The 23,103-nt window shown below is 53.9% G+C and overlaps 2 protein-coding genes across 2 annotated transcripts in view; one reads left to right on the plus strand and one right to left on the minus strand.

The window, feature by feature from the left end:
* The window catches only part of LOC143696054 (uncharacterized), a 569,411-nt gene that overhangs the window by 280,568 nt on the left and 265,740 nt on the right, over positions 1-23,103 (minus strand). Inside the window, exon 5 of the mRNA XM_077191260.1 lies at positions 13,811-14,110. Within this exon, the coding sequence (XP_077047375.1) occupies positions 13,811-14,110 (300 nt within the window). The remainder of the gene's footprint in view (positions 1-13,810; positions 14,111-23,103) is intronic.
* The window catches only part of LOC143696055 (uncharacterized), a 224,075-nt gene that overhangs the window by 197,834 nt on the left and 3,138 nt on the right, over positions 1-23,103 (plus strand). The window lies entirely within an intron of this gene.

Genomic DNA, 23,103 nt, shown 5'->3' on the forward strand with positions numbered 1-23,103 from the left:
CCGATCCCAAAACCTGGGGTGTCAAATCCCCCTGATCCCCCCAGCTTTGGGGTTAAATCGCCCCAAATCCTGGGATCAATCCCCCCATTTCCCGAACTTTGGGGCCAAAACCCCCTGACCCCAAATCCTGGGGTTTGAAACATCTGAGGTGTCCAACCCTCCTCATCCCCATAGTTTGGGTGTCAAACCCCTTGATCCCCAAATCCTGGGGAAAAAAAAACCTCTTAAACCCCAAATCCTGGGAACAAAAACCCCCAAATCCCAAACCCAGGGGTGTCAAACATCCCCAATTCCCAAAGTTTGGGGTCAAAAATCCCCAAACCCTGAGGTGTCAAAATCCCCCAAACCCAAAATTCTAGGATCAATCCCACACAACCCCAAAATTTTAGGATCAAACCCCCCAATTCCCAAAGTTGGGGTCAAACACCCCCAAACCCCGAATTTTAGAATCACCACCCCCCCCCCCCGCCCCCAGTCCCAAAATTTGGGGTTATTTGGGGTTTATTTGGGGCAGCTCCAGGTGCAATGTCTGCAGAGAGACCCTGGGTACAATGCTGGGAAAAACCCCAGTAACCCCTCTGGAGCCCCAAAATCCCTGGGGGCTGGCAAAGGGGATTTGGGGTGAAAGAAGAAGGATTTGGAATGCACAAAGAAGGATTTGGGATGGAGAGAGGGGATTTGGGTGGGAAACTGGGTCCCTTTTTGGCACAGGAGATCTTCCTGGCGCTGCTCTGGGTGATGCTGAAGCCCTGCAGGGCCTCGTGGGCGGCGCCCGCCTGCACCTCGGGCTCCAACTGCACCCAGGCGATGTCGCGGGGCCCGGGCACCAGGGCAGCTCCTGAACGCCGGGAACCTGGGCTGGGAACGGGGCCAGGAGAGCCCCAGACACCCGGGAGTGTTCCCCAGACACCCGGGAGTGTTCCCCAGAAACCCGGGAGTGTTCCCCAGACACCCGAAGCCTTCTCTGCTCCATTTCCATCCTGCGCCTTCTGGCCTCTTCTTCAGCTCTCCGGGCTGCTGCTCTCTGCTTCATGGCCGCCCTTCTGGGCCTGAGGCAGAGGAAGAAAGGCAGGAAGAGCAGCTCAGCAGCAGCCCAGTAGGGCCCCTGCTGCACGGCTGCCCAGAGCAGGGGTCCCCAGGCAGGCTCGGGTGCCTCTGGGGTAGCCTGCTCCAGGCCCTCTTTGCCCAGCTCTGCATCCTCATCCCAACTGATCACCACAGGCCGTGGGAAGTGGAAGAGGAGCAGCACCAGCAGGGCAGGGACTGATTTGGACACCATGGTCTGCAGGAGGAGAGAGACAATTTGTGTTGCTTTGCACAAGAGTTGCAAACCCGTGTGTTATTAGGGAATGGCCGCTCCTGCTGTGCCAGAGCGCTCGAGCAGGGCTGAGAATCTGGTGTCAAAGTGCATTCATGTGCTCCATGTTGCATGGGGCAGCCGTGTGCAGGAATAGAGAACACCTTCCCTCAGATGGGATCTGCTGTGGCAAGGCCCCTCTGGTTTTCTCCTCCACGCAGCAGTTTGCATGCAGAATGTGGGCAGATGTAACTTGGAGGTCCTCCTGCTCACCCTTGGGTTCCCCTTGCAGAGCCTCAGCCCCTGCGTTCTGTCAGGGCCCCTGGGCAGGTGGGATATTCCCAGAGGAGAGGGGCCGGCTGTGTCCCCATTGCCCCTGTCCCTTATGTGCCTGTGCTCAGGAGGGCACAGAGAGGATGGGGACTCCTGCCTGCCCCGTGTCCTATCTGCCTGCCGGGCCTGTCCCAGGGCAGCCGGGCTGTGATTGCTGTGCTGTGTCCCCCTGTCCCTGCTGTCCCTGCTGTCCCTGCTGTCCCTGCTGTCATGGCCCACTGCAGGTTCCACACCTACACAGCCATGGTGGCTCCTGAGCTCTGCAGGGACCCGAGTGACAGTCTGAGTGGTGGCACTCCTGGTTTTCTTGCATTTGGCATCGCGCAGAGCAGAGGCTGGATCACAGCACCAAAGGAGCAGCTGCTGCAGGGGAGGAAAGGAGCCTCTGCATGGCCAAGGGCTGCTGTGGTGCCCCTGTGTCAGGAATTCCCCACAGCTGACACCTGAGTCCAGCATGGACACTCACAGACACAGCGTTTGTTCAGGCATTGCCTTTATTGCATCTTGACAGGGACTGCAGCTGCCTGAGGGAAGTCACCCTCCCGAGACAAGAGGGCAGAGAGTGTAATTTAAATTAACCAATTGTGATTATAGGCATTCGTAGCAACAGTCTATGTACTGTATATATGAATATTAAACAAGACACAAAATAATTATTGGACCATGAAGATTAAGCAACATTTGCTGGTTTAGAAAGAAATAAAGTATACTTCAGTTTTGGTTAACTGCAATAATTCTTGGTAATTTTGATGAATTATAAGTTCTATATAATCTAAAGAAAAGTGCCATTATTTATTACTACTTAATATTAAAATATTTATGTTATCTTACAAGAGTATTAATCTACATTATAGTAATAGAAAGTTTGGAAAATGTTGCTAAAGACAATTATTTTTAAAGAAAACATTTTAAATATTTCAAAACTATTTAAGAATTTGAATCAATCTCCCATCATGGGGCCCGATTCCTTCAGATGGTGCTTTCCTCCGAGCAGATGCAAAGGCTCTGTATGGGAAAGGGTTAAAATAGATGCAGTTACTACAGATCCCGTGAGGAGAGAGAGGGCAGAGGGGCAGGGTGTGTCAGGAGCCCGGAGCCTGTGCCCCGGCGCAGGGCTGTGCTGGGCAGCAAGCGCAGCTCTGTGCGCCGGCTGCTCACAAAGATGTGCGGCTCGCCTTGGCCGGCCCAGAGAGCATCTCCAGCAGGAAGCTTTTCTTCACACAGCCACTGCCTGTGCTCCTCCAAGAGCCTGCCCTGCCTACCTTCAGCATCCTGTTTGTATCCCTATTCATTCCAATCAGCCTGGCCATTTGCTTTTCTATTTCTTTCGTGGCCCGGCGCATTTGCTCCATGTCTTTGAATCTCTTCCTAAGGAGCCGCCTTCTCCGCTCGCTTTCCACCTTCCTCCTTCTGGCCTTTTCCTCAGCTCTCTGGGCCGCTGCTCTCTGCCTCGTGGCTGCCCTTCTGCGCCTGAGCCACCAGCCCAAAGGCAGGAGCAGCGGCTGAGCAATTTGCCAGAGCTGGTGCAGGTAGCGCAAGGCAGCCAGGAGCCAGGGTCCCCAGCCAGGCTCAGCTGGCTCTGGGGGGGCCGCTTTCATCTCCTCTGCACGGGGCTGCACATCCCCGTGAAATCTGTCCACCACGGAAAGTGGGAACAGGAAGAGGAGCAGCACAAGCCCAGCCAGGACTGCTCTGTTCGCCATGGTCTGCAGGAGGAGAGAGACAAGGCTTTCACTGGGGCTGCCAAGGGAGCTTGTGGGGGCTGAAGTGAGGCCCGGAGGCGCAGGGATGTGAGGGCAGAAGCAGAGGGCCCCGGGCAGCTGGCAGGCAGCAGGGCCTGTGCCAGTGGGCCAGCAGCAGCAGCCCCGTGCCCCGGCCAAGGCGCCGGCCCCAGGGGCTGGCCCTGGGTGCAGGGGGACAATGCAGGCCCGGGTGCGGCGCTTGTGGCCCGGCCCTGGCCCGGCCCAGCCCCGCCACGTGCGCACTCACCGCTTGCCCAGGCTGTGCTGGGCCAGCGTTACCTGCGGGGGCCTTTTCCAGCTGCCCCCATTGTGACACGCTGCCCCTGGTGTCACAGGGGCCAGAGGCATCACAGCCGGGCCAGCCCTGCCCTTGGTGCCCAGCCCAGCTCAGGGGCTCCCAGTGGGCCCAGCAATGAAAGCCCCGGCAGGCAGCAAGTGCAGCCCCTCTGGGAGGGGATGGGCCCCAGGGGCTCCCTTCACAAAGCAGGCAGACGTACCCACTGATAAGTTTCGAAAGGGAAAAGATTATAATCAATAATGTTGAGTAGGATACATGTTATCAACTATGAAAACACCTGAGGTGCTTTTCCTAATGGGACTTGTTCTTCTGTGAGTGGCGTTGGGTGATGGTTGCTCAGGTTTTCTTGCTTGACTCTTCCCTGATCCAGTCCATCCAAGACTTCTCTGACACCTTCCCATTATCAGACAGCAGAAATAAAGAACTGCAGTGAAAGCACTTCTAGTCCCCTTCAGATCAAGAAGGTGCAGGGGGGTGGTTCTGGCAGAGAATTTGAGCTGCTCTGGACAGAGTCGCACTGCTGTGTTAGCAGGGACTGGCTGCTTGTGTTTTTCTTTGGATGAACAGAATCTTCCTTGTGTCCCCAGTGAACACATGGAGCTCACACCAGCAGTGCCTCTTGCCTGTTCCCTGCCCAGCCAGACCTTCCAGCCCAGCTGAAATGCCCAGCGTGGCCTTTGAGCACAAAGGGATTGCAGAGCCAAAAGCATCTGTGTAGCCACCATGGTGTTCAGCGGCTGCTGCTCGGGGAAGGGCACTGAGAGGAGGCCACTGCTGCTCTTGTCAGAGCGCTGCTGTGCAGGGATGTCCCTCGCCCTGCTCAGTCCCACATCTGCCCATCTTTTGGCCTGCTCTGGGCTCAGGTGGATGCCATCTGCTCCCAGCAGACCCAGCTACTCCACGGTAGATGCACAGGCATGGAATCCAAAACCTTGAGCATCCCCTGAGTAGCCAGGCATTCAGCTGTTCAGTTTGTCATGGCCCACATCAGGGGTTAGAACAAGATGGTTTTTCAGATTCCTTGTGACCCGAACCATTCCAGGCTTCTAGGATTTCTCCATGACTGACTTTGGTCCCCTCAAAAGACCTCCTCTCTCCTCTCTTCCCTCCACCTGTGGAGAACGCATTCTGATGCTGCTGCTGCTGTTGGGACAGGTTGGTGGATACTCTTCCTGCCATCCCATGGGTGTAAGCATGACTCCTCTCTGAAGCCTTTGTCCCTGAATCAGTGCCTTCAAAGAACAGTTATCTCCCCTCCTTCCTTTTCCATTCAGCACTTGAGCAGACACAGCATTTCTCATCGTTTTCCACAGAACAGTACAGGTGCCAGTTCCCATCTTGTGGAGCCCTCTGCCATAAATCAGCCTGACAGGTTTATTCTCTACGTAATGGGAAATGATGACAAATGCAGCTGCATAATCTAGTTAGTAACTCTCCATAATGACTGCCTCTGGGGTGATTTATGGGTTTTGTCACATGTGAGCTTTCAGAACTTTAGAGGTTACATTTTTCACACTTTTTTGTTGGAATCTCAGTTTATCAGACTTTACTGCAGCATTAATCACTTGCAGTACAACCCTGGACTTCACAAATGTATCACATCAGCGTGAAAAAGGCAGAGAAAAGAAGAACTATTGTGAATTAATGAGCCGGGTAACACGTCTCACAACAGCGATGAAACAACCTGTGTTCTTCTTCAAGCCACAACAGAAAGTCCCAAAGTCTGGTTATTTAATTTTTTTTTTTTCACAAAACACAGGCAGCAGCAAAGAACTGAAACAACACAGCCAGGCTTGAAACCTGACAGATCTGCAAGGCTGAGTCCATCATAGTTAATGGTGAAATGATGTGTGAATCTGTCCTAGATGTTCAAATGAAGAAGATTGATTCCCAGTTATAATATGGCTTCTAAGCAAAACACTGGGATTATATAGGAGAAATGCATGTGTCATGAAACAACCAAGAAATCAGAGACACAGTTCCAAGCTCTGCTGTGAAGGTCTGGGAAATGTTCAGAGTTAGCATCTGTGGAGTTTGGTGCAGGATAAACTGGAACAAAAGGCCATCATTACCCAAATTGATTTCGTTTGGGCTGGTTTGTTGGCTTTTTGGTTTGTTTTTTGGGTTTGTTTTGTTTTGTTTGTTTGTTTGGTTTTTGTCATATAATGATTTTAATACTCCAAGAAATATGTTGAAAAGGTCAGCATGATCCATCAGACACAAGCAGCAGGGCTGGGGTAGATGCAACATGTTCCTTGCACTGGAGGGTAGACAGAGGCAAGATCTGGTTTGGGGTCAATCACACCTGGATCAGGGAGGTGGCTGAAACCTGGGCTGGCCAAAGCCTTAGAATCACAAAATATCCTGGGCTGGAAAGGACCCCCAAGGATCACCAAGTCCAACTCCTGGCCCTGCAGAGGACACCTCCCCAAGAATCCCACGCTGTGCCTTGGCATGTGCTGGTGGGCAGGAGCACACAGCTGGCCGTGGCTTTGGGTGCATGGGTAAGATGAGATGGTGAGGAGCATCCCTGCTCCCTGAGCTCCTGGAGAGCTGCAGACACTGATCACTGGTAAGGACAGCACCAGGGCCATGGCCTGGGGCTGGTGATCTGGTGTCTCCTTCCTGCTGCTGCTTTCTGCTACAGATAACAGCCTGGTACCAAGGTCTTGTTGCTGAGCTGATAAACGGCTGGGGAGATTCCCCCCCTGCTCTTGTCTGCACAAGTTCTTATGCTCAGCACCAGGAAGGATTGGGCCAGAATGGAGGCATTTGGGGTCTCAGGGCTGAGGCTGAGACAGACAGCCAGGCAGAGCAGCTCCTCCTGGCTGATGCAAACATTAGCCCTGTGCTGGCCAGGCCAGTGATCCATAGCTATGGGTCCACAGTTGCGGTGGTGCTGGGTATTCACTGGGAGAAGAGGAGGTGTAAAATGAAGCTTCTGAAGCTGCTTGGGATCCTGGAAGCTGCTCAGCCCCCACTTGACCACAGTGGTTGTTTGGCCAGCTGAAGTGATGGAATTTATTGGGCTGTGCAGGGACAGTTTTCTGTGCAAACATGAAGGACTTTCAGGGGGGATGAAATACGGCCTCACAGTAGAAACAGCTGGGCTGAACACTCTTTATTCCAGCTATGAATCTTTGCCCTTAAGAGCAACAGATTCCACCTTTCATTAAACCAGAACTTCTTGTTGTTGTTGTTGTTATTTTGAGGAATAAAAATGACCTTTCTTGTTTATTTTATTAGCATTTTTAAATCTTTCTTGTTTATTTTATGAGCATTTTAAATCATCTTGTCACCCACTGCATGCATGAAACATGAGATGTTCCCAAAGTGTAGCTCACTTCAGACAGGGAGTGCTGATAGTTGGCAGATCTGTACAGGTGTCCTCATCCTGGGTGCATTGTATGTTATCCCATCCAAGCAGGCAGTTTAACACAAGCAGCTATTTCACTGAGCTTAATTAACAACAGAAATAAAAACTGTATCTTTATAACAAAGTTACTTTGACATCTACCATCACTCAGCAAGAGGTTTATTGTTATGGACACATAATATTGGCTTTTTGCAGAGATTAAAATGGATTTTCTATCTGTGGTGTTAAAGTAACCTTGTTATTGTCTTGGTTTGAAAAGCCAGGTGTCTTCTAAGGAAGGCAGGAGCCTCCCCTGGAATGGAAAATGTAAACCCCACCCTCTGAATTGTTATAATTTTGAAATTAAGGAGCTTTCAGGCAAAGATATGGGAATAGGAATAACAGTTCTTTTTTAGGAAAAATTAAAAATATAAATGCAGTAGTACAAATGAAAAAAACCCCACTGACAGAGTCAGAACAGGGCCTGACGCCCTGTGGGTCAGGGTGCTGGCAGCAGTCCCATTCAGTGGTGGCTGCAGCCCTCCTGCAGTGCCAGGTGTGGTTCTGTTGGGGCAGGGATCCTGGAGAAGGGTGGAGTTTTCCTCTGAAGGTCCAGGGCTGCTGTAGATGGGCCTGGGAATCTTCCTTCCTCTGGGAATCCAGTTGGAAAAGGCTGATCCTCTAGGAATCCCGTGGAGAAGAAAGACAGCTGCTCCTCTGGGAATCCAGGAGGAAAAGGCTGATCCTCTGGGAATCCCGTGGAGAAGAAAGACAGCTGCTCCTCTGGGAATCCAGGAGGAAAAGGCTGCCTACAGTGTTCCAAATCTCAGATTCTATCCAGGTAGGAATGCTTGGCTCCTCCCCCTGGGCGGAGCATCTCCCAATGCGATGATGTCATTTAATCAGCCATACAGTGACACTCAGTGGCACATTACCAGAAGATAATTAATAATCAATGGCCTATTAATGGAACACACCTCCCCACAGGGAGGATTGGTTGTGGAAGAGAGAAACTGCCCAATGAACAGAAGATAACTGCCCCACCACTGACAGATGGCAAACAGAACACACACTTATCTTGCAGTCCAGGACCTGTCCCCACTGGCTGCCCCCATTCTCCAGAGTTCATGGTGTCCAGGGAGGCTGCAGCTGCCGGTGCCGGGAACAAACGAGACGGGTCTGGGTTTCAGAAAGCTCCAGAATCCATTTCTGACCCCCGAAAGACAGGGCAAAGGGAGGGCCGTGGGGCTTTTATAGGGTATCCCAGGGCTGGAGTTTGGGTTTGTGTTGGATCGGTGGGAGAAATGTGGCATGCAATATGACTGATCAGCAAGTCTCGAACTTTACTGATAGTCACACATATTTATATTGGTGTTAATAAAGCTCATACATATTGCAAAGGAGTGCTCATTATTGGTTAGTTACTTATCGGCCAACTACGCCTACTTCTGCATTCTTGTGGTTATTCTGTTGAAACTATTCTTCATATTTTTGGCAAAAGAGCCTCTTCCCTATCCTGTTGTTGCATCAAGGGCATAATGTCCTTGCCTTATATGGACACTGACTGCTGACTTCTAGACTTCTCTCCTTCTTGCTTAACCAGGGGTATTATGTTGACGTGACCTTTCTCAGCCAGCCGTCTACAAAGCTCAGCGGGACAAGGCTCCTGTCCATGCTCTCCCACATTCCACAGTGCCCAGGCCACACCAGGAGTGCTCAGAGCTGCAGCCAAAAGCTTCCTATCGATCCTCTCTTGCAGAGGACACCAGCACAGAGGCACAGGTGCCACCTCCTCCAGCTAAGCCCAGGAGATCCACCTCCTCACCAGCTGCAAGTGGAGGACGCTTATGTGCCAGCCGCCCCGCCCAACCCCGTTTGTTCTTCCCCTCGTGCCTTGAAGGCGCATCCCCACCTTGAGACACCCGGGGCAGGAAGAAGAGCTGGCCCCGGACGATGTCCTCGTTGGTGTGGAAAGGAAGGTGCCCTCAGAGCAGCTCATAGAGCAGGATGCCCAGGGACCAGATGGTGGCTGGCTGGCCATGGTAGCAGCCAAAGAGGATCCACTCCGGTGGGCTGTACTCCGGCGTTCCCATGGGACACGGGCGCAGCTCATCAGGCCCATGCTGCTCCCTCCCTCCCAGCCAGCTCCCGTTCCACAACAGCCAGGCCCTGCCCTGCCAAAAAGCAACTTGGCTGCAGCTGGGTGAAGGATTCCCCCTCCTTCCTTGCCTCCTTCCTTCCCTCCCTCTTCCCCCTCTGCCAGCCAAGGGGGGAACTCCACTGCCCGGCTGGGCCCCAGCTTTGGGCTCACCTGACATCCGGGTGTAGAACGTGTCCTGGAGGATCGTGCCGCAGCCGAAGTCAATGAGCTTCGCCTCGCCTGTGGCCAGGTCGACGAGGACGTTGTCGGCCTTGATGTGGGGGTGCAGGACGCCGCGGCTGCTGCAGTGCCCCATGGCCTCCAGCACCTGGTGGAACAGCCACTGCCCCACGGGCTCCGTCAGGAACCGCCGCTCGTGCAGGAAGTACCAGAGGTGCTGACAGCGCTGCGGACGCTCCATGAGCAGCGCGAAGCTCTCGGGCACCTCGAACACGTCCAGGAGCCTCACGACGCCAGGGAAGCCAGGCTGTGACACCTTCCACAGCAGCGCCAGCTCCAGGGGCACAAGGGCGCCCTTGCGCTGCGGGGGGACCGCGATGCCGTCAGGAATGAAAGAGAGAAACAAACAAATCACACTCCAAAGTCATTCCTATTAGAGAAGTAACCAAAGAAAACAACGTAGCAATAACGAAGACTGTTGGCTTCTGGCTTCTTTCTTCTTTGCATGAGACCAAGCTTTTCATGGGGAACAATTGCCTCTTCTGACAATTTTGCCAGAGTGGACTGGAGCAGAGCATTTACTTTTCAAATAGAAAAGGAAAATCGTGTCAGTAATGTCATCTCTGTCTCTGTTGACACAGTTGCAGGCTGTCAAAAGACATGGTCTGCAGTGTGGAACTTGGGGCCAAGTTTCTTTTTCTGCCAGAGGATGAGGAGGGGAAGTATCCCAGAATCATGGAGTCGTGGCATGGTTTGGCTTGGAAGGGATCTGGAAAATCCCATGGCTGCAACCCCCTGCTGTGGCTGGGGACCCCTTGCACTGGACCGGCTTGTCTAGAGCTCCATGCAGCCTGGCCTTGAACACTGTCAGGGACGGGACATGCCCACCTTCTCTGGGCAACCTGTTCCAGGAGAGCCTTTTTTCTGAATCCCTTACCTAAACCTAATCTCTCTCCATTTGGATCCATGCTCCCTTGTCCTGTCCTTGCCTGCCCCCATACAAAGTCCCTGTCCAGCTTTCTTATGTGTTGCCCTCAGGTACTGGAAGGCCGCAGCTGGATCAAGGCTGGGTCTCTTTCCCAGGCTGAAGAAGCCGAGCTGTGTCAGCCTTTCCTTGCAGGAGAGGAGCTGCAGCCCCGGCACCATCTGGGTGTCCCTGCTGGGCCCCTGCTGCAGCGTGTCCACGTCCTTGCCGTCCGTGCCGGGGAGCCCGGCAGAGGCGGAGGCAGCGCTGCAGGTGCAGGGTCAGCGGCGGGGAGGAGACCCGGCCCTGGCAGCGGCTCCGGGAGCAGCGATTGGCGCTGGGCCGCCCGCACTGCAGAGAGCCGGGGCCCTTGTGCCTGCCCTTGTGCCCAGGGCGCCTTTCCCCGCCGCCCGCCCGCCCGCCCGCTCGGGGGAAATGCCCCCTGTGCCGCCCCTCAGGGCCGCCCCTCACCGCTGCCCCGGGGGCTCCCGGCGCCGCCTGGAGGGGCCCAGGCCTCGGCCTCACCCTGCTCAGCCCGAGGCCTGGAAAAGCAGATTCAAACACCCACCCAGAAAGTGCCCCAGGATGCCAGGGTCAATCTTTTGTCACCAGCACGGCTTTGCTATCAGAGTCTGGACGGGAGTAGAAAATCACCAGGGGAAAAGAGCATGAACAAGTTCTGCCTTGGCACTACCTCAAGGCTTTGAGGGAGAGGCTCTGTGGTGCTTTCTTGCTTGCAGGGACACACAGAAAGTGTTGAAATGGTAAAAATAATCAAAACCCCTTCGAAAGAGACCCTAGGGAACCTGGCCCCCCAGAAATGATGCTGAAGAGAGGCCCTTTTGCTGACCCGCAAGCTAAAGCACGTTTGCATACTGCTATTTTGCAACAGTCTCAGAAACTTGCATGAGAGGCTTCTCATGCATTTCCAGATATGGGACTAGCACCTCCATCTTATACCCCCATTGGACAAGAGGCAAATGAGACTTGTATGAGTTTCCTAGATCGCCTCAGAAATGCAGTAGTTTGGGCTCCAGGAATGTGCCCAGAGGTTAAAGCTGTGCTAGGAATGCAATTAGCAGTAGAAAATGCAAATCTCACCTCCAAAAGGATCCTGCAAACTTTGCCCAGAACAGCTAATGTGGCAGACATGACAGAAGCTTGTTTGGGAGTAGGAGCTCCAGAGGACAAGGCCACCTATCAATGGCAACTGCCCTTGAACCACTTGTGCAGCACAGAGAAAACGGCCCTGACCGAGTTTGCCTTCGGTGTGGCAGCCACAGGTGCAAAGTTAGAGCCGTAAAGAAAAGTAACAAACAGCAGCAGCTACTGGTTCCAAGGGAAAGTGCAGCAGATGTGACAAGCACGGGCACCGAAGCGGCGAATGCAAATCCACAGACGAGAGAGACGGAGCCGCTGGGACCCGCGGAACCGAGCGCTAAAGGGGGCGCGCCGTGACACAAATGCTCCCCCACAACCTGGACATTCTTCAATCAGCCACAGCCGGGAGCGCAGGAGTCGGTGTGGCAGCAGCAGCAGAAGCTGCCTTGGAAAACACTGACGTGCAAGTCATCCCATCTACAGCAAATGGACCTTTGGGACATTGTCCTAGGGTGACGTTACGATGCTTGTATCCCCATTCGTGTCTTCTGTTTATGCTGGATATTATGTTCTGTGCCTTCAAGACTGGCTCTGAAGAGTGAAAGTTTTGTTTTGGTTTCTTATCAGCCTGCTCCTCCACAGCTGGTGGGACACAGAGACGGGGCAGTACATGGTGCTGTTTTTGCTTTTTGCTGGGCTTTTTGCTTTGCTCTTGCTCCTGCTTTGCTCTCGCTTTTTGCTTCTGCTCATTAGTTAGTTTAGCTAAGCAGTCTGAATTTTTCCCTGGACTGTTTTTCCTTTTCTTTTTTCAGAATTACTTGAACCTGCTCTGGACTGGGACCTGGGAAACACCGAGTGTTTGCACCTTGTGGCTGCAGCAGCTGCCCCAGCGCCGGAGGGACTGAGAACAGAGCGACCACCCCCAAGAGAGGCTTTCTGAATTTGTCATCCTTTTCAGAGCCGGGAAAGAGCGGTGTCATGGGTATTGTTCATTTTGTGTGCTGGGGGTGCTGTGCCTGTTAAATGAACAGGTTCTTTCCACTTCTCTCTGAGCAATCCCTCCCGAACCGGTTGGGGGGAGGGCCCTGTGGCTTTGCTTCCTGGAGGGTCCCCCGTGGAGGTTTTCTCTCAAATTTGCCCTAAACCAGGACACATCTCAAAAAAATTAGAATTATAAATAAAGAAATAATAATTAAAATTAAATAAATTATAATAAAAATGAAATATAAAAATCTCAAGTCTTCCTTACAATATTCCAATGGTTCAACCCAAAAAAACAACAATTGTTGCTATAATATTACCAATGCATATAAATAAACAAGTTATATACCAAGAAATCCCTTTTGAAAGTTTTAACTCGATGACTAATATACTTTAGATAAAAAACATCTAAAAAAGCTAGCATACAATCTAACACACCGTAGTGAAACAATTCATATTACAAATATACTAAACGCAAAACCAAACAGCAGTATAATTTCTCAGACATTTTAACCAAACAATTAAACTTTATCACCCTTAGATACTCAAAAACAATTAAAATAATTTTTAAAAATTTAATTACAGGTGAGTGGCTTTACTTGGATATTGGTTTTTGGATTGTTTGGGTTAGATGATTTAAAAATAGGACTTTTATAGGAATTTAATCAGCTGACAAGGTGGCACTCTGCAAACAGAACTGACTGAAAATGAACGGGACAGAAATCAGGACTGCTTGAAAGTTTTATTTGCTATCAAATACATCCCACAATGCCAGCCCCACACAATCCCCATCCCACTGCTCCACATTGGGATCCCACTTCTCCCAATCTCCTTCTAACCCCATCTCACCCTGATGGGTGTGGAACTGAGCAAGTTTATCCTGGGATGGAGTTTTTTTGAGGAAGGAACAAGCAATTTGAAGTGGGATTGAGCATTTATGGCTTAAAATGTAGCTGTTTTCAGTGGGATTTGAGTGGTTTTGAGGTGACAGATCAATCCCTCTTGGTTTTTGGAGTGCAAAGATATTGAGAAGAGCAAAAATTAAAGCCAAACAAAGGAGAAGCAGCCAGGTGTGTTCCCAACATGGATCACAGGGAATGTGAGTGACCAGGGCTGTGCCCAAAGTGCCTCCTCCAGTGGGGGATGGAGCTGCAGCAGCGCACGAAGCTCTTCCCGCACTCGGGGCACTCGCAGGGCTTCCCTTACCGGTGCCTCCGTTGGTGTTGGGTCAAGTGAGAGCTGCTGGAGAAGCTCTTCCCACACTGGGGACACTCGTAGGGCCTCTCCCCTGTGTGGATGCGCCGGTGCCTGACAAGGGTGCAGTTGTATTTGAATCCCTTCCCGCAGTCTGGGCAGTGGAAGGGCCTCTCATCTGTGTGAATCCGATAGTGCAGGACAAGATCAGGGCTGGTCTGAAACCTCTTCCTGCATTTATCACACTCATAGGGCCTCTCCCCAGTGTGAATGCGCCGGTGCCTGACGAGGGTGGAGTTGTACTTGAATCCCTTCCCACAGTCGGGGCATTGGAAGGGCCTCTCCTCTGTGTGACTCTGATAGTGCCGGAGGAGATGGGAGCTGGTCTGAAACCTCTTCGCACACTTGGAACACTCATAGGGCCTCTCCCCAGTGTGGGACCTCTGGTGCACGATCAGGCTGGAGATCCGGCTGAAGCTCTTCCCACACTCCTCACACTCGTAGGGCCGTTCCCCAGTGTGGATCCTCTGGTGCACGATCAGGTGGCAGTTCCACCTGAAGCTCTTCCCACACTCCACGCATGTGTGGGGCTTCTCCCCATCATGGAGCTGCTCATGGAGCACCAGCTCTGAGCTCTGGCTCCATCTCCGGCCGCCTTCCCGGCCCAGGCTGCCTCTTTCCCCCTCACATCCCCGCCATCTGCGTTTGCAGCCCCTCCTCGTGCGGCATCTCCGGGCCTTTTCCTCCCCGTTGGCTTCCTGCGCCGTGGAGCCGCTCAAAACGGCCTCTGCCACCAGGTTCTGCCGCGGGCATTTGTCCTCCCTGCTCTCCATGCTCAGCTCCTGCTCTGGGCGAGGAAGGACAAGGACAGCATGGGATTTGCCTCCGTGCCACAGGCAAGGGCAACGAGATCCCCCCAGGGCTGTGCTGCAGCTGGGGGCCGTGCTGGGCTGGGAGATGGAGCAGCACAGAGGGGAAAGGGGCATTCATCGCCAGCTCGCGGCTGTGCACACATCACAAACAGGACTGGACTGCTAGGAACACGTCTTGAGCTGTTTTATTTTTCAGCATCAGTCTCATTTCTTGGTTATGACAATGGGAAGATGCCAGCAGCTCACATCCCAGGTAGCAGAAAAAAACCTTAATGTTAAAACTTACTTTAAAAGGTTTTTCACCAATCACACAAAGCAAAAGCATATTGACAGTGGTTCCATCCAAGCACTATTGGTTAAAACCATGCTCCATTACTTCAAACACAATACCTATTTGTAAGCCTTACAACACGATGAACAGAGCTCCATTATTAAGCTTGGAACTTCCTGATATCTTGCTATATATACTTTTCTGCAGGTTAGGGAGTTAGTATAGATAAGTGTTAATGCACAGACCGTTGTTCTATTGCTCCTTACTTTCTACTTCTTATATAATTTCTGCTGACCAATCTTATGGCTGCTGCAAAGCTATAATCACAGTTCTACTGTCTCTGAGGCTTGTCTTTTGAAGCTTTCCCAAAACCCTCTAAATTTAAGCATTCCAGAGACACTGACTTCCTCCTCACCTGCTTCAGTGCCCTGGAGCATCTTCCTCTTCCTCGCAGCCTCCCAGGGGTTGGCAATGGGAAATCCTGGTTTGGAGAAAACAAGGGATGAGCACATTGAGTTTCAACGTCCCTCTGCCCAAGTCCATCTCTACAAGTCACCGGCCATCTGGGCTCCAGTAAACCCTCCCAAACACCAAGATTCAGCCCTGAAAAAGCCTCCCAGGAGTTCCCCGTCCCTGGTCCCTCCCCTTTGGTGTTCAGGGGTTCTACCCTGTCCCAGCTGCTGGGGTCACGCTTGGATTGGGGGTCCCCCTTCTCCTGGGTGCCCGCCCTGCCCAGGCTGCTGGCAGTGCCAGCAATGCCAAAAGCTCCCCCCTCTTGGCTCTCCCCATTTCGGGATGCCGGGGCTGTTTGGGCTCCCGGGCTCCCTTCTCCCCTCATTCTCTGCTCTGGGCTGCAGCGGCTCCAAGGAGTCCCCCCTGCCCCTCTCCAGGCTCTTGAGGCTCCCGCCAATGGCGGCGCTCCCCCCTCTCTGGCCTCCCCACTTTGGCCTCCTGGGGCACACAGGGCTCTGCTCCTCCAGTCTGCCTCTGCCGGCAGCCGCCACCGCCACCCCCCGATGTCCCCCCGAGGGGCCTTTTCCGCTCAGCCTTGGACTTCTTCATTCTCCAAACATCCCCCCAAAAACCCAACCCAGGGACCCCCCGGGATATCCGGGCCGGGCTCCCCCTCCCCGCTCACCTGTGCCATGGGGGGGGGGGCGATGATCCCACAGGTGGGGGCTACGAATTCAGGCAGGGCTCGAGACCGCGTGGCTCCGGCAGCTCAGCCTTGATCCGCCCTTGTCCCTCCTCTTCCTCTTCCTCCTGCTCCTCCTCTGTCTTATCTCCACCTCCCTCTCCTCCTCCCCCCTAACCCCGCCTCCTTCACTGCTCTCTCTCTCCCCCTCCTCCTCTTCCATCCCCCCTCCCGCTCCTCTCTGTTATCCCCACCTCCTTCTCCTCTTCCATCCCTTCTCCTTCTCCTTCTCCTCCTCCTCCCTAACCCCACCTCCTTCTCCTCCTTCCATCGCTGCTCTCTCTCCGCCTTCATCCCTGCCCCTGCTCCTCCCCCCTTACCCGCCTCCTCCTCCCCCTCCATCCCTGCCCTTCCCTCCCTCCTCCTCCTCCCCCAGCAGCAGCCACACCCTCGGTGCCCCGTTCCCGCAGCCCTCGCAGCCCGCGGCAGCAGCGGCCATGGAGCCGGGCCAGGTCGGCGTGGGCAGCGCGGGGCTCTCGGCTGCTCCCAGCCGCTGCGGGCGGGGGGAACCCGGCCCGGGCCAAAGGAGAGGCAAACTGGGCAAACTGGGGGCTGCACATCCAAACTGGGCCTTGCTGGGGACCCTGCCTGGCCCCTGCCAGCCCTTGGGGCTCCTCTCGGCACATCCGCCAGGGGGGAACGCACACAGGCCTGGGGGATCCCAGCAGTGGCAGCACTGCCAGGGACTGGGCTGCACTGGGATCGTACTGGGAGCGACTGGGGCTGTACTGGCTTTGTACTGACATCGTACTGGGATCGTACTGGGAGTGACTGGGACTGTACTGGCTTTGTACTGACATCGTACTGGGATCATACTGCCATACCAGGGCAGATTGTGATCACACTGATGGATACTGGGATCATGCTGGGATCATGCTGGGAGCGAGTAGGAGCCTTCGGGGGGGGGCAGTTAACACCATCTTATGGGCAATTGGGATATACTGGGAGTGACTGGGATTATGCTGAGGGTGACTGGGAACAGCTGTGAACAACTGGGATCATGCCAGGAGCAACTGGGAGTGACTGGCTGCACGCTGGGGGTGACTGGAAACTGCTGGGCTTATACTGGGATGAACTGGGATCATGCTGGAGCTGACTGGGATCATTCTGGCAGTGAGTGCCACTACACTGAGGCTGACTGGGAGTGCTTGGGAGCAAATGGGATCATAGTGGAAGGAACTGGAAAGATGCTGGAGGGGACTGGGCTACACTGGGGGATACTGGGAGTGACTGGAACAAAAGTGAGAGTGAAAGAGAGCAACTGGAACCATGTGGAGCACAACTGGTTCATACTGGCAGGGACTGGGAGCACACTGGGCTCATCTCTGGATCATACTGGGAGGGACTGGACTAATACTGGGAGGATCTGAGAGGGACTGGGAGCACACCCTGCACATCATCCCCCATACTGGGCCTGACTGGGAGCACGCTGGCAGCAAATGGCATCATACTGGCACTGACTGGGCTGGTCTAGGGAGCAACTGGAACCACACTGGAGGCAGCTGGGACCATACTGGGAGAGATTGGAAGCAACTGGGATTATACTGGGACCCCACTGGGAGGGCTGGCATGTGACTGGGATCAAACTGGAGCTTACTGGGATCATATTGGGGTTGAAAGGGAGCGACTGGGATCACACTTTGGGCTACTGGGAGCAGCTGAGGGAAACTGGGATGATGCTGTAAGCAAACTGGAGGAACTGGGAAGCACTGGATGCATGCTGGGGGCAACTGGGATATACTGGGCATGACTGGGGGATCATACTGGGGGCACTGGAACCACACTGGGAACAACTGGGACCATGCTGGGGACAACTGGGACCACACTGGGGGCAACTGGGAGTGAGTGGGACCATGCTGGGAGGGACTGGGATCATATGGGGAGGGACTGGGACTAGAGCAGGGGCAACTGGGTTCAACTGGGACCATCCTGGGAGCGTCTGTAACCATAGGGGAGTGATGGAAGCACACTGGGAACAGCTGGGCCCATGCTGGGAGCAACTGGGATCACACTGGGGGCACTGGCATCAGACTGGGAGTGACTGGGAGCAACTGGGATTAGACTGCAAGGGACTGGGATCATACTGGGAGTGGCTACACTCATACTGGGATTATACTGGGTGTGAATGGAACCTGACTGGGGCTTACTGGGAGCTACTGGGCCCATGTTGGGAGGAAAATGTGACCCACTGGGAGCAACTGGGATCGGCTGGAAGGTTCTGGAACCATGCTGAGAGGACTGAGACTACAACTGGGGCAACTGGAGCCACCCTTTGAGCAACAGATGGAAACTGGGATGATGCCAGAGGAAACTGGGAGGAACTGGGAAAGACTGGGATCATTCTGAGGTAACTGAAACATACTGGGAGTGTCTCTAACCATCCTGGGGGCACTGGAACCACACTGGGAACAGCTGGGATCATGCTGGGAGCAACTGGGACGATGCTGGGGGAAACTGAATCTGCCCTGGAGGCAACTGGGCACGACTGGGACCCTGCTGGGAGGGACTGGGACTATTCTTGGGGCAACTGGGATCATCATGGGAGGAACTGGGAACATCTGGAATTATGCTGGGAGCAACTGGGATCACACTGGGATCCCAGTGAGAGCAGTTGAGTCCATGCTGGGTTACACTGGGATCTCATTGAGAGCAACTGGAATCACACTGGGATTGACTGGGAGTGGCTGGTTTTGTGGATTTGGGGGGTTTGGATTTTGGGGGATTTTCTTGGCATTTTGAGGGAGAGTTTTCTGGGGGAGTTTGGGGGTTTATTGAAATTTCTTGTGGCTTTTTTTGAATTTTGGGGATTTTACTGGGATGTTGTTGGGATTTTTTGGGATTCTCAGAAATTCCTGGGGTTTTAATGAGATTTTTAGGAGATTTTGGGGCATTTTTTTGGAATTGTGGTGGCATTCAGAGGGATTCATTGGGGATTTGGGGTTTTTGGGGATTCTTGGTGGGATTTGTGGGGTTTTGTGGGGTTTTTTGGGTGTTGCCAGGATTTCCTTGGATCTTGCAGGAGATTTTGTGGGGCTTTTAATGGTTTTGGGGACATTTTGTGGGGATTTGCGGAGTTTAATCAGGATTTTTGGGGTTTTTGGGATTCCAAAGGATTTTGTGGGCTTTTATTGGGATTCTAGGGTGTTCTAATGGGATTTTGAGAGATTTAATTGGGATTTTGTGGGTTTTATTGGGACTTTCGGGGCTTTTAAGGAGATTTTGGTGCCTCTCAGCCCTTCCCCACACCCAGGGAATGCCCCAAAGCCCCCCTAAAATTCCACTAAAACCCCACAAAATCCCCAAAAATTACAAGAAAACCCTCAAAAACCCCAGGGAATCACCAAACATCCCAGTGGAACTCAGCAAAATTTAAAAAGCTCCCCAATTTTTCAATAAATCCTTCCCAAAAAAAACCAACACAACCCCAACAAAACACCAAAAATCCAAAACACCCCAAATCAACAAAACCCCCCAAAATCACATAACCATCTCAAACCCCAACAATTCTCCCCCAAACCCCCAATAATCCCTCCTAAACTCCCAACAAAATCCCAAAAAAGCCCAAAAAAGCCACCCCCAAATCCCCAAAACCCCTCTCAGAACCCCAAAGTCCCCACAAACCCCCCCAGACTCAGTGGGGCCGTCCTGGATCAGGGGGCACCGGCCGGTGGAAAGGAGCCACTTCAGGGGGCCCTGGGAGCTTTTTGGGGAGGGGGCACCATGGGAGACCCCCCAAAAACCGGGGGGGGGGAACCCCTGCAGTGCCCCCTCCCCCCGAAACCCCCAGACCCCGGTTCAGGGTGGGCCTGGGACCCCCCGGGACCCCCAAATCTCCCCCAGGCCCCCCAGAGCCCCCCAAGGTTGGCCCAGGACCCCCCTGAGAGCCCCCAGACCCCAATGGGGCCCAGCCCAGGATGTCCCCTGAGACCCCCCCAGACCCTTCCCAAGACCCCACCCAGGACCCTCCAGACCCCTCCCCAAACCCAACTCAGGCTCCCCCAGCCCCTCCCCAGATCGCGCCGGGACCTCTCCCCAAAACTCCCCAAATCCCCCCCCCCACCAGACCCTCTCCCAAAACCCTTCCAGACCCCCCAAAGCCCCTCCCCAGATCCTCCAAAACCCTCCAGGACACCCTCAGGACCCCCCAGAGCCCTCCCCAAATTCCCCCAGGACCATCCCAACACCCCCAGACCCTCCCAAGACCTTCCTACGACCCCTCCTCAAAACCCCCCCAGACCCTCCCACGACCCCCTCCCCCTCCCGAGACCCCTCTTAGGACCCATCCGCACCCCCAGGTCCCCCCATAGTGCCCCAGGACCCCTCCCCAGACCCCCCCAAACCCCCGGACCCCTCCCCAAAGCCCCCCCGGACCCTCCCCCGCCCCCCCCGATCCCCTCTCAGGCCCCTCCCGCTCCTGTCCCGAGCCCGGGGGGTCCCGGCGGCGGCGGGGAAGGGGGCGCCGCTTCCGGTCGCCTCTGATTGGCTGGGACGGCGAGGGGGAGGCGGGCCTTGCTGGGGGATCCGCGCCGTGATTGGTTAGTTCAGGGATGTGCAGCGCACTGATTGGTTGGTTCGGGGCGGGGCGCGCCGCCATTGCTGGGAGCCCGCACACGCGGTGGAGGCGCGAGATTGTGAGGGAGAGCGGAGCTGAGGTGGGGCCGGGGGCAAACTGGGGGCGTTTGGGGCGGGTCTGAGGGGAAATTGGGGATTTTTGGGGGCATCGACGGGAAACACGAGGGTGTGCGGTGGGTTTGGGGGGAATGAGGGGGTCTGAGGGGGCTTTGGTGGGTCTGAGGGGGCTTTAGGGAGCTTTGGGGGGAGCTTGAGAGCGTCTGGAGCGTTCTCAGGTGGGTTTAGGGGGAACTGAGAGGAATTGGGAGAGTCTGGGGGGATTTTGGGGGATTGCGAGAGGAACTGGGCGGTTGTGAGTGGATCTGGGCGGTTCTGAGGTGGGTCTGGGGAACTTCGAGGAGTCTGAGGCGATTTCATGAGGTTTGGGGGAATTGAGGGGTCCGAGGGGGATTTGGGGCAGTCTGATGGATTTGGGGGCGTCTCAGGTGGGTCTGGGGTGAATTTTGGGGAGAACTGGGGGGGGTTGAGGGTCCTGGGGAGGTTTTTGGGGTCCTGGAGAGGGTTTGGGGGTCCAGAGAGGTTCTGGGCCAACACTGGGGGACTCTGGGGAGTTTGGGGTTCCTGGAGGGGTCCTGGGGGAGATTTGGGGGTCCCGGGGGGTCCCAGGCCCACCCTGAACCGGGGTCTGGGGGTTTCGGGGGGAGGGGGCACTGCAGGGGTTCCCCCCCCCCCGTTTTTGGGGGGGTCTCCCATGGTGCCCCCTCCCCAAAAAGCTCCCAGGGCCCCCTGAAGTGGCTCCTTTCCACCGGCCGGTGCCCCCTGATCCAGGACGGCCCCACTGAGTCTGGGGGGGTTTGTGGGGATTTTGGGGTTCTGAGAGGGGTTTTGGGGATTTGGGGGTGGCTTTTTTGGGCTTTTTTGGGATTTTGTTGGGAGTTTAGGAGGGATTATTGCGGTTTTTGGGAAGAATTATTTGGTTTTGGGATGGTTATGTGATTTTGGGGGGTTTTGTTGATTTGGGGGATTTTGGATTTTTGGTGTTTTGTTGGGGTTGTGGGGGCTTTTGGGGGGAGATTTATTGAAAATTTAGTGAGTTTTTTAAAATTTTGGTGAGTTCCACTGGGATGTTTGAAGATTCCCTGGGGTTTTTGAGGGTTATCTTGTAATTTTTGGGGATTTGTGGGGTTTTAGTGGAATTTTAGGGGGGCTTTGGGGCATTCCCTGGGTGTGGGGAAGGGCTGAGAGGCACCAAAATCTCCTTAAAAGCCCCGAAAGTCCCAATAAAACCCACTAAATCCCAATTAAATCTCTCAAAATCCCATTAGAACACCCCAGAATCCCCATATAAACCCACAAAATCCTTTGGAATGCCAAAAACCCCAAAAATCCAGATTAAACTCCGCAAATCCCCCCAAAATGTCCCCAAAACCATTAAAAGCCCCAGAAAATCTTCCCCAAGATCCAAGGAAATCCTGGCAACACCCAAAAAACCCCACAAAACCCCACAAATCCCACCAAGAATCCCCAAAAACCCCAAATCCCCAATGAATCCCTCTGAATGCCACCACAATTCCAAAAAAATGCCCCAAAATCTCCTAAAAATCTCATTAAAACACCAGGAATTTCTGAGAATCCCAAAAAATCCCAACAACATCCCAGTAAAATCCCCAAAATTCAAAAAAAGCCACAAGAAATTTAAATAAACTCCCAACCACCCCCAGAAAACTCCCCCTCAAAATGCCAAGAAAATCTCTCAAAATCCAAACCCCCCAAATCCACAAAACCAGCCACTCCCAGTCAATCCCAGTGTGATTCCAGTTGCTCTCAATGAGATCCCAGTGTAACCCAGCATGGACTCAGCTGCTCTCACTGGGATCCCAGTGTGATCCCAGTTGCTCCCAGCATAATTCCAGATGTTCCCAGTTCCTCCCATGATGATCCCAGTTGCCCCAAGAATAGTCCCAGTCCCTCCCAGCAGGGTCCCAGTCGTGCCCAGTTGCCTCCAGGGTAGATTCAGTTTCCCCCAGCATCGTCCCAGTTGCTCCCAGCATGATCCCAGCTGTTCCCAGTGTGGTTCCAGTGCCCCCAGGATGGTTAGAGACACTCCCAGTATGTTTCAGTTACCTCAGAATGATCCCAGTCTTTCCCAGTTCCTCCCAGTTTCCTCTGGCATCATCCCAGTTTCCATCTGTTGCTCAAAGGGTGGCTCCAGTTGCCCCAGTTGTAGTCTCAGTCCTCTCAGCATGGTTCCAGAACCTTCCAGCCGATCCCAGTTGCTCCCAGTGGGTCACATTTTCCTCCCAACATGGGCCCAGTAGCTCCCAGTAAGCCCCAGTCAGGTTCCATTCACACCCAGTATAATCCCAGTATGAGTGTAGCCACTCCCAGTATGATCCCAGTCCCTTGCGGTCCAATCCCAGTTGCTCCCAGTCACTCCCAGTCTGATGCCAGTGCCCCCAGTGGGATCCCAGTTGCTCCCAGCATGGGCCCAGCTGTTCCCAGTGTGCTTCCATCACTCCCCTATGGTTACAGACACTCCCAGGATGGTCCCAGTTGGACCCAGTTGCCCCTGCTCTAGTCCCAGTCCCTCCCCATATGATCCCAGTCC

This window comes from Agelaius phoeniceus, chromosome 28 (genome assembly GCF_051311805.1).
Source record: "Agelaius phoeniceus isolate bAgePho1 chromosome 28, bAgePho1.hap1, whole genome shotgun sequence".
NCBI lineage: Eukaryota > Metazoa > Chordata > Aves > Passeriformes > Icteridae > Agelaius > Agelaius phoeniceus.